Genomic DNA, 10,356 nt, shown 5'->3' with positions numbered 1-10,356 from the left:
ACAAAAATACCAACCTGTTAAGCCCTCAGTGTGTGGATGCAAACTGGTGCAGTTGGTTATTAGTGATAGTATAAACTCCAATAATATTAGTAAGGGGCCTGTTCCACAAAGCAGGATCATTGAGTTCGCTGAATTATAATAACTACACTCGTAAAGCCCGGAACAAACCTGGACCATGGACCGAAGCAGCTGCTTGGTGATACAGGCCCCAGGTGAGATTCAACATGACCAGAGATGTCTCATATTCACACAGTTTTATTCGTATACACAGTTCTATGGTCCAATTGTATAGACAAAACAACTTCTCAGGAACTAACACATGTTCTACAGCTGTTTATTTTGCATCCATGATTCTGACAAAATTACTATTGTTGTACAACCACGCACTCCTGCTTACCAGTGAACAAATAAGCAAATTAAGTCCTACTGCATATAGGAAATCCATACTTTTAAGAAGCAAAGAGATTATTCCATCTGACTTGTGCACACAGCACAGCAATCGTTCTGATTCTCCATTTGTGTGGATGTAAATGTTAGGTATTTATGTAGCAAACTGTTATACACTCATACTTTCTATGTATCATGTATAGTCCCTTATTAACCAGTATATCCTAGAACAGTCTCATGTTCATTGAACTTATCATATGTAATGATAGATGAAAGGAAAAGAAGGCAGTTCATAACCCTGTCTACCTTGGGATCTGTTTTAAGAACAAACAATTAAACAAAACGACTTCAAAATAAATTTTCAGTGAGTCCTCTGGTGATAAACATGTACTGGACTAACAGGGCAAAAGCACAAGTAAACGTGAACTGGACCAGCATGGCACAAGTACAAGTAAATGTATACTGGACTAGCAGGGTTTCTGTTTTAAATTCCTGATTGATGTGGCCTCTAACACACCCGAGTGCACATGCTATTGTGCAGAAAGTGTGGGCTACTTCTGAGCAGAGAAATCCTTTACAGTCTACCCACAAATAAACTGCTCCTTTACAATCTACCTGGTAGTAAGCTGCTGGTGGCAGTTTACAGTGTAAGAGTAAGTCCAGCTGTGAAATGAAAGTACTGGAGGAAAGCCACAAGGGGGCTCAGAGGGGGCATCAGTAAGCCTCCCACAGCTCAGAGGGGCCACAGTCGGGTGAGGACTTGTTACGTCGAAGGTCATTACTGCATCCTCCTCTTCCTCATCCTATTCCTCTCTATCTCTCCCAGCCGCTTCCTGTTCGTGCAAGGGGCAGAAACCCTTTCTTTCTCCGCAACGCCCCAGGAGGGGGGGCAATCTGCAGGCCAACTCACAGCTTTGTGTTGGTGTGGATTTTGTTCCGGCATTTGGGGCACTTGTGCTCCACGTCTTTGAAGCGTTTTGTGCAGAAAGGGATGAGGCAACAACCAGCCACACACCTGTGTGGAGGAGAAGATCATCATCATCATCATAATAATAATAACCATCCCTGTTTTCACAGAGAGTGACAAGGAAAGTTAATTCATATCCTACCATGCTATTTTTACAAATCCTGTTGAAAACAGAATTTGTTTTTCTGCCACAAAAAAAAGTATCTTACATTCAATGTAATAACCAATTCAATAGACATCACTTATTGGTATTCTACTGCTGTAGCCGATCCACTTCAAGGTTCGACGAGTTGTGCATTCAGAAATGCTCTTCTGTCATAACGTGTGGTTATTTGAGTTACTGTCACCTTCCTGTCAGCTTGAACCAGTCTCGCCATTCTCTGACCTCTCTCATTTTTCTCAGATGAGGGGTGCTTTGTTTCAACTGTAACTGCACAACTATAATGTCCTTATGAAAACAAACTAGCTAGCTAACGTTATCGATAACATCACCTTATGAAAGCAAACTAGCTAGCTAACTAACGCTAAATGAATATAACCAGAAATAGTCTAATAGTCCTTAAATGTCACTCAACCTAACATTTGTCAAATATTTGCATTGTCTTGCCTGGGGGCCAGCGGCACAAACTATGGGTCAGAAGTTATAGGGGAAGGAACTCCTTGAGTGGTTATCTCCTTAACTTTACTTCTCCAAAACAATATTTAATACTTTCATCAGGTTTCTGCAATGCCCTTATGTTCAAATTGCATATCAAACTACTTTTGAAAGGTTACTCCTTTAATGCACATTTTGCAAACTATAACCTGGCCATTCAGCTTGCCATGGGTTTGCATCTTGTGGTGAACCCTCTGAGGTTCTGCTGGCATAATCTTCTCTTGATGGTTGTCTTTGACACATCTACCCCTACATCATGGAGAGTGTTCTTGATCTGTTCAACAGTTACAAAGGGATTTCTCTTCACCATTCAAAGGATTCTTCTGTCATCTATTCTATTCTTATGCAAATTACACATAGTTGACTTTGAATGTTAACTAAGTACAGTTATAATTCCCCTAGGGGATCACAGGTTTTGAGGTTCACACTCCAGACATGGCATACAATTCTGGTTGGAATCAAATAAAACACCTACTCACATTAACAATAAGCTGTTGTCCTACTATAAAACAATAAAAATGGCATTAACACATTTCACAGAATAGGAAAATACTGCTGCAAAGATCTGTAACTCCAGTAGGTGTTGAGCTTACTGATGACATACCCAAGCAAGGTGGACATGAAACACACCATCCAGGTGGTGCTCCCCACCCTAGAAACCGTTTCAGTGATGATAAACTCGTAGCAGGCCGGGCATTGCGTGAGGGACGGGGTGTTTGGAAGGTCCTTAACTTCCAGAATCACCTGTGGAGCTACACCAACAAGCCTTAGCTTGACACAATTCAAACAGGGAAATTTAACAGACTTCTCTGATGCATTCTTAATTTCAGTGTGGGAAAGATTAAAAAGGCTGCATACAATGAGTCAGCTTTACTGGCTCATTTATATATATGTAGCAGATGTTCTCATCCCAAGTGACTAACACACACAGCTCAGACATAGGTTCAGTACTTTAAGCTCAAGAGTACACCAGCAATGAGAGAATCGATGGGAATGCAGTGGTGCTCACATTTTTCAGCATTCCTGTAGACCTGGGTTTGAGCTACTTGTGACTCAGACTCACCTGGCTTGGATGGTGGAGGTACTATAAACAGCTTGCCAACGGGGGATACACCATCCGTGCCATCATTATCTAGGAAAACATCTGCATTTTGGAGAGAGAGAGGCAAAATTTTAGGGGTATAGCTTCACCTTAACTAAAAAACACTGAAAAAAGGTGGGAAAAGAAACTAAAAGTATTGTATTATAAGTGGACTTGGCAACTCTGTAAGCCTATGTTGTTCAGTGCTGTATGTGCGTTACCCGGTTGGTTCTGGGAATAGAGGACCACGTCTTTTTGCCCCTGTAGTTCCATCTCCTTTGCAGAGAGCATTGCCAGCTGCTTCTGGATTTCCTGAATCTCTGGAGACTTCTTAGCTTCTGCTGCGGGGAATGGCCACAGTATAAACCAGCACAGACCCAGGAGGCAACACCGCACCATACTAAACTATACTACACCACACCACACTACACCCTAGCTACTATACTGTCTGCTGGCTTTTGTTGCAACTCAGCACTTGAGTAGGATAGCAATTGGCCCATAAAGCAGTCTGAATCGGTTGATGATCTTAAGGCAAAACTCTCTAGGATGGGGGCAGAGATAATTGAGTCAAAAATACAAAATTAGGAAACTGATTACGCCCATTTCAGTGGTGATGCATTGGGTCATTTGAAAGATATTTTGTATAAGAAGTGGGTACCTAGCATGAAATAAATCCCCCACCCCGCCCAAAAAACAAAATCTAAAGAGACACTGAAATCTAGTGGTGGCCCCTTCACAGTGGAGAAATAGAGAAGTTCCTCATGGATGAAACTCTGGACGACAATGCTACGCAGCAGAGGATGAAGGTAGAGGTCCAGGTCGCCAGAGAGAGCGCCATGCTTCTGCCTAGAGCTGACCCCATCTTCCGAAGGAGGAGTGACAGAACCACTCTGGAATATGAGAAATTCCAGCAAAGTTTTGAGAGGCTGGCATCTTCCATGCCACTGTGACTCAATAATAATGAAAAATAAATGTTTAAATAAATTCTCAAATTGAAATTAAATTGTTATTGTTAACAAAGCATTCTGAATGAAGTTAAATTATTTATACACACTAGTATTAGCTGAAAAAAACACTAGTCAGTGCCTACACATGGCGGAATAGCCAGAAAACGTCATTTTTTAGTGTTATTTTTTTCATTTGCAAGGGGTGGGGGTTTATTTCAAGATACGGAGTTGAGAGTTGGTTTTGGTGTCAAACGTCTTGTATTAATAGTGTTAATCATTTCCAAAATGGGCGTCAAATTCTAACTCTCACTATTATCTCACCCCCCTAATCTAGGATCATCTGCTTTACCCCAGTACACCAAATTACACAACACCACATCAAGCTATAAAATAACACACTGCAGTATACCACACCGTACTATACCAGACCAGGTTTTTGTATATTTGTAAAATAGAGTAATCACTGGGAGAGAAAAGGAAGTAAAATAATGGATTTTTAACAAGAAACAGTGTAGATTAAATGGTAAATGGTTGGCATTTATATAGCGCCTTTATCCAAAGCGCTGTACAATTGATGATTCTCATTCACCCATTCATACACACACTCACACACCGACAGCAATTGGCTGCCATGCAAGGCGCCGACCAGCTCGTCAGGAGCATTTTAGGGGTTAGGTGTCTTGCTCAGGGACACTTCGACACAGCCCAGGTGGGGGATCGAACCGGCAACCCTCCGACTGCCAGACGACTGCTCTTACTGCCTGAGCCATGTCGCCCCAATGAATTGAATGAATGCACTGGGTCTAGTTGTGGTGTGAGTGGGCAAGTGACCCAGGCTTGGCTGTGATAGGGTACGCTGTATACCAGGATGCGGCATGTGTGGTATATTGCTGCTCTGCTTCCTGAATTCCTCCAGCATGGTCAGCATAGCCCGTCTGTCACAGAGCTGTCGCCTCTGCAGCACCACCTTGTTCATTTCCACCTCTATCCTCTCCAACTCCTGCATCTCCGAGGTGCTGGGCATCCTGGGAACTGTGGGCATCTTGAGAACTGTAGGCAAACCAGGAAACAGGGGGCCATCCCCAAATTTGATGTGTGTGTGTGTGCATACATTGGATTTGAAATGAAGCAATGAGATTGATGTACACCCTGTCCATTTTCAACACTACACAGTGATCTGTGTGGGAATTAAAGCCTTTTTCATACGTGATATGTGACGTCTTCAGTCTGTCTTCCAGTTTTAGGCCATGAACGGAGATTAGCTGTAGTCGATCAGGCAATCAGGTTTCATATATCATATTCAGTACTGTGCAAAAGTCTTAGGGACCTGTATAACATTCTGTACAGATATGATTCTTTCAAAAATAATTAAATGAAAGGTCCTAAATAAACATACTAAACATTTTACATTATATTTTAGTAATTTGGCAGAATAGTTCAAAACTGAATCAAATCAATATTTTTGGACCACCCTTTGAACCACCCCTTAAAATTGCATCACTTCTCTGAGATAGCCAACGCTGTCCTGCAGTTCTATAAGACAATCAGCAGGGAGGTTGTTCCAAGCATGTTGGAGAACTTGCCACAGTTCTTCTGCAGACTTTGGTTGGCTCCTTGCTTCTGATCTCAGACAGCCTTGATCAAGTTTTTATGTAAAAAGTAGTCAACTGCTTACAGTAGTACGTTACTTTTTAAAATTAAATACAAAAATGTCTCTGTAAAATTACATCTTTTGGAAAATGAATATTTGGAAATCTGAAATGTGTTCTTTTATACTAACACACACAACAAAATAAACATATATATAATAAAAATCTAGGGTGCCTAAGACTTCTGCACAGTACTGTACAACTATGGTTGTCTTTGACACATTTATGCCTACATCCTGGAGAGTGTTCTTGATCTGTTCGATAGTTGAATAAGAGGTTTTCTTCACGGCTGAAAGTATTCTTCCAACCTCCAGTACAGTGGTCTTCTGCAGTCTACCAAGTTGTTTGTTATTACTAAGCCCACCAGTGTATTCTTGCTTCTTAACAATATATTTTGTTAATATATTTATTTTGGCATGTTTTTGCGTATATTTCTGATCAATTTGTTCAGACCTTTAAGCCTCAAGACGGCAGCATTCCCACAGACCAGGGTTTGAGTTTCTTGGCACTTACCCGGCTTGGGCGATTGAGGTGCTATAACAGGCTGGACAAACACAGGATCTGCAGAGTGGATAGAGAGGGTGTGGCAATAGTTTGGGGCGTGTGGCTTCATCTCAAGTGAACATCAACAATCAAAATTTACGATCAAAACAACGTGACCATAGATCTGTTCCACCTCTGCCAAAAAACTCCAAACATATTCCAGATTTTGGAGGGCTCTGGGTTTTACCCTGGTTGCAGTTATCCAGCAAATTTGGTAATCCTGCTTTGTGGAACAGGCCCAAGGTTTTGCACCAAGTGTTGTGATTTCTGTTTTCTATCCTAGTGATATCACACAGTGCACTTGTGGGCAACAATGCGAAACCTTAGAATTATAAGGTTCTAACTGACATTTTTGACATAACACACACAAACACACAGGGCGGTACCTGGTTGGCTCTGGACCTTGTTTTTGCGCTCCTGTAGTTCCACCGCCTTTTCAGTGAGCATTACCAACTGCTTCTGGATTTCTTCAATCTCCAGAGACCTCTTAGGTTCCTCTGCGGGTAATAGCCACAGTAAGAACCAGCACAGACCCAGGAGGCAACATCGCACCATACTACACTATACTACACCACACCACACCACACCCGAGCACACTATACCACACCAGAGTGTCCACACAATGCTACACCACACTACATGACACCGTACCGTGTTAAACTGCATACTGCACCACAGTGGTCATCAGTCCTGGCCCAGGGGAGCCATGGGGTCTGCTGGCTTTTGTTGCTTGTCAGCACTTGAGTCATTTTGTTTTTAATATTTGATGGCTTATTATATCAACACCACTTTGTGTATGACTTCCAAGATATTTTGGTTAAGAACAGCCACAAGGATTATGATGAAGTCAAATAGATAATTAATAAAAAAATGATACAATGCCAAATTTGGGTCGGCCAGAAAATCACCAAAAAGTGTTGTGTATTCAAGCAAGTTGTTGGTTAGGCAGAAAGTTTCCTATCAAAATGAAATGGTATGTAGTTTAACGGGCCTACATAAATTAGTTGGTGCTGCCTGCTATGTCTTGGCATGTTTTGATAATTTATAAGAGAACCTTAATTCATAATAAAACTTAATTCACTTTGATGGCTTCCTACACCAGTGCCACTTGGTATATGGTATCCAAAGTTCTAAGGCTAGTAGTTATGTTGGTTTAGAACATTTTTGATATTTTGGTTAAGACTATATTTACATAGTCACATCCAAAATGTGGCTAAATTATAGTTTTTGATATAAAACAATGATCAAAACATATTTTGCGTTTGTGTATTTCATTTTCACATTGAAAATACAAATCTAAAAAATAATATTATAAACACAATATCCATCCATCTTAACCCACTTATCCCAAACTGGGTCACAGCGGGGCTGGAGCCTATCCCAGCATACATTGGGTGAAAGGCAGGAATACACCCTGGACAGGTCGCCAGTCCATCACAGGGCACACACACCATTCACTCACACACTCATACAATGGGCAATTTAGACTCTCCAATCAGCCTAACCTGCATGTCTTTGAACTGTGGGAGGAAACCGGAGTACCCGGAGGAAACCCACGCAGACACGGGGAGAACATGCAAACTCCGCACAGAGAGGCCCCGGCCGAAGGGGATTCGAACCCAGGACCTCCTTGCTGTGAGGCGGCAGTGTTACCCACTGCACCATCCGTGCCGCCTATAAACATAATATAAAAATTAAAAATCAAATGTTTTATACAAACCATTTTCTACACAACAGAAAAAATATTTGTAATTTCATGCATTTTGTTCAAACATTTTAATGGATGTCTGATGCAACTTAGATGTACATTCAATTGTTAGGACATAATTGGGCCTATTAAACATTTTGCTGAACATAAAGTTTAATTTCGAATGGGAACTTTCTACCTTACCATCTACTTTGTTGAATATATCACACTTTTTGATCATTTTCTGGCCAGTCCCCAAATTTTGGCATTGTATACTTTTTGAATAAGTTGATGTTTTTAACCAAGGTATTTACAAATATTTTAATTTTGGATACCATACACCAAGTGGTGCGGATGTAGGAAGCCATCAAAATAAATATTGGAAATTAATGTTCATTTTAAAATGATTAACATGTCATGGCATAGCACTTAGCCTATTACACATTTTCAATTACTTAGAAAGTTTAATTTTGATTGGAAACTTTCCACCTTCTATTTAGTTATTTTCCAGACCGCATTGTATCATTTTTTTTATATATTGTCTATTTGACTTAATTTTCCTTGTGTCGGTTCTTATCCAAAATATCTACTAGTTTTAGAAGTTTGGAAGTCAACACCAAGTGATGCTGATGTAGTGAGCCATCAAATATTGAAAGAAATCTTCCAAGCAGCACAATTTAGCATTTTTGAATGACCATAACTTGGTACAGAGTAGTATTATGAAAATTCATAATCTGAAAGTAGACGTAAAGTTTTTTCCTGCTTTAATGCCAAAGATATGACACACAAACCCAAATTTCCACTCGTGAGTGCCACCAATTAGAGTGGTCATCCCCCACAGCTCTGGTTGATTTTTCAAGGAATGACCCCTTGGCACAACCAAATGAACAGCCAACTGTGGCTCTCCAGGACCACGATTAAGGATCACCTGCTATACCCCGTTACACCAAACCACACTGTACAATATCAGACTATAAAATAACACTCTACAGCAGTGGTGACCAACCCTATTCCTGGAGATTTACCTTCATTTAGGTTTTCTCTCCAACCCTAAAAGTGCGCTCACATTGTTCAACAGTTGGAGATCTTGTTCAGTTGCTAATTATTAGTTATGCGTCCCAAATGAAAACCTACAGGATGGTAGATCTCCAGGAACAGGGCTGGTTACCACTGCACTGCAGCATATCACACCATACTGTGAGTGTGGATTAAATGAATGCTCCGGGCCTAGGTGTGGTGCGATTGGGTGCGCTATATACCAGACTCCTGCATGTGCTGCACACGTTTGGTCTTCCGGAGCTCCTGCAGCATGGCCAGCAGAGCCTGTCTGTCACTCAGCTGCCGCCTCTGCAGCATTACCTCGTTCATTTCCTCCTCTATCATCTTCAGCTCCTCCATTTCAGAGGTGCTGGGCATCCTGGGAACTGAAGGCAAACCAGGAGAACAGGGGTCCGTCCCCGATTCACCAATATACGTACGTGTGCGTGAGTGTGTGTGTACTGGATGAGAAATTAAACAATGAATATGACACGCAGACTGTTGGCACTAATCCGAGGGCCTTTAAATCCATATTGGGTGATCTGTGTATGTCAATCGGGTGATCAGGTTTTTTTTTTTGTTTCATTAAAAAACTTATTGAATCTGGCTCTTCTGTTCTTCAGGCTTACCAGTCGTTGAAGCCTCTAAGGCAGTCCTCACTCCTGGTACTGAAGAGCTGCAGGGTGTGCTAGCTGTTGTTGTTATCAAACAGTTGATTATTACAAACCCAATGTTCAAATAGTGATTCAAATAGAAATAGTAATTTGTAATATCATCAATGACTATTTGACTGTATTTCTTGATCAATTCAATGGTGAATTAAAGTATCAGTTCCTTTAAAAAACATAAAAATGTCTCAATCATTCCAAACTTTTGAGCTGTAGTGTACATCTACGGTACATTCACTTCACAAACGTTGTCATAGTGCCAAATTCAGAGTTTGTCATAAAAATGCTACTTCCACAGAAACTATGTGCTTAAATCAATGGAAAGCCTTATTCATCAGTGGTAGTAAATTAATCTATGGATCCTGTAATACTGTTGAATGTAAAATGAAACCCAAGACTGTTTGTCTACGGTCTGTTATAGAGGAACACTATAAAACTACACCGCCACTGCTTAACACAACACTGACCTGAGTGAGATCAGTTATCTACCACTTTTGAGGTACACCCACGCTCCTCTGCTTTACAAAAATCATAACTGAAATCAGTTGCCTATGGTCTTTTTTAAAGGTACCATTTCCAGACCCTGCGTATGGGCAGAAGTGAACTCACCTTGCAGCAGAGTGCAGTAGCAGAGTGCAGTAGTCAGAGACAGAGGATCCTATCGGTCTGCCACCGTACAAGGAAATGCGGGTGCACTCCTCAGTGCGGCATCACAACATCATCAACAGCCGATT

General features: G+C 41.1%; 1 protein-coding gene across 4 annotated transcripts; it reads right to left on the bottom strand.

The window, feature by feature from the left end:
* Nucleotides 1-284: 284 nt before the first annotated feature.
* LOC133114387 (uncharacterized) lies at nucleotides 285-10,348 on the bottom strand. 4 transcript variants are annotated; one of them, XM_061223710.1, is made up of 10 exons: nucleotides 10,232-10,348; nucleotides 9,584-9,646; nucleotides 9,176-9,340; nucleotides 6,616-6,726; nucleotides 6,200-6,247; nucleotides 4,902-5,087; nucleotides 3,312-3,431; nucleotides 3,073-3,153; nucleotides 2,614-2,761; nucleotides 285-1,402 (listed from the first exon to the last, which is right to left on the bottom strand). In XM_061223710.1, exons 3-10 carry the CDS (start codon nucleotides 9,330-9,332, stop codon nucleotides 1,294-1,296), a joined length of 960 nt encoding a protein of 319 aa, XP_061079694.1. In that variant the 5' UTR covers nucleotides 9,333-9,340; nucleotides 9,584-9,646; nucleotides 10,232-10,348; the 3' UTR covers nucleotides 285-1,293. The 4 variants fall into 4 exon arrangements, with proteins under 4 accessions (XP_061079694.1, XP_061079692.1, XP_061079693.1 ...); XM_061223708.1 differs by having other exon boundaries at nucleotides 9,176-9,646; XM_061223709.1 differs by lacking the exon at nucleotides 9,584-9,646 and having other exon boundaries at nucleotides 10,232-10,321.
* Between the last annotated feature and the right edge of the window lie 8 nt (nucleotides 10,349-10,356).

The sequence above is a fragment of the Conger conger genome, chromosome 16 (genome assembly GCF_963514075.1).
Source record: "Conger conger chromosome 16, fConCon1.1, whole genome shotgun sequence".
Lineage (NCBI taxonomy): Eukaryota > Metazoa > Chordata > Actinopteri > Anguilliformes > Congridae > Conger > Conger conger.
The sequence above is the reverse complement of the archived record's forward strand: the minus strand, read 5'-3'. Positions and strand labels throughout refer to the sequence as shown.

What these genes read in the sequence shown, in the direction of transcription:
- LOC133114387 (XM_061223708.1), bottom strand. Translation starts at nt 9,332, where the DNA reads ATGCCCAGCACCTCTGAAATGGAGGAGCTGAAGATGATAGAGGAGGAA. An exon ending in GCAGCACATGCAGGAGTCTG is followed by an intron (nt 6,727 to 9,175) that starts GTATATAGCGCA and finishes TATTACCCGCAG; the next exon opens with AGGAACCTAAGAGGTCTCTG. An exon ending in ACCACACATGCCGCATCCTG is followed by an intron (nt 3,432 to 4,901) that starts GTATACAGCGTA and finishes CATTCCCCGCAG; the next exon opens with CAGAAGCTAAGAAGTCTCCA.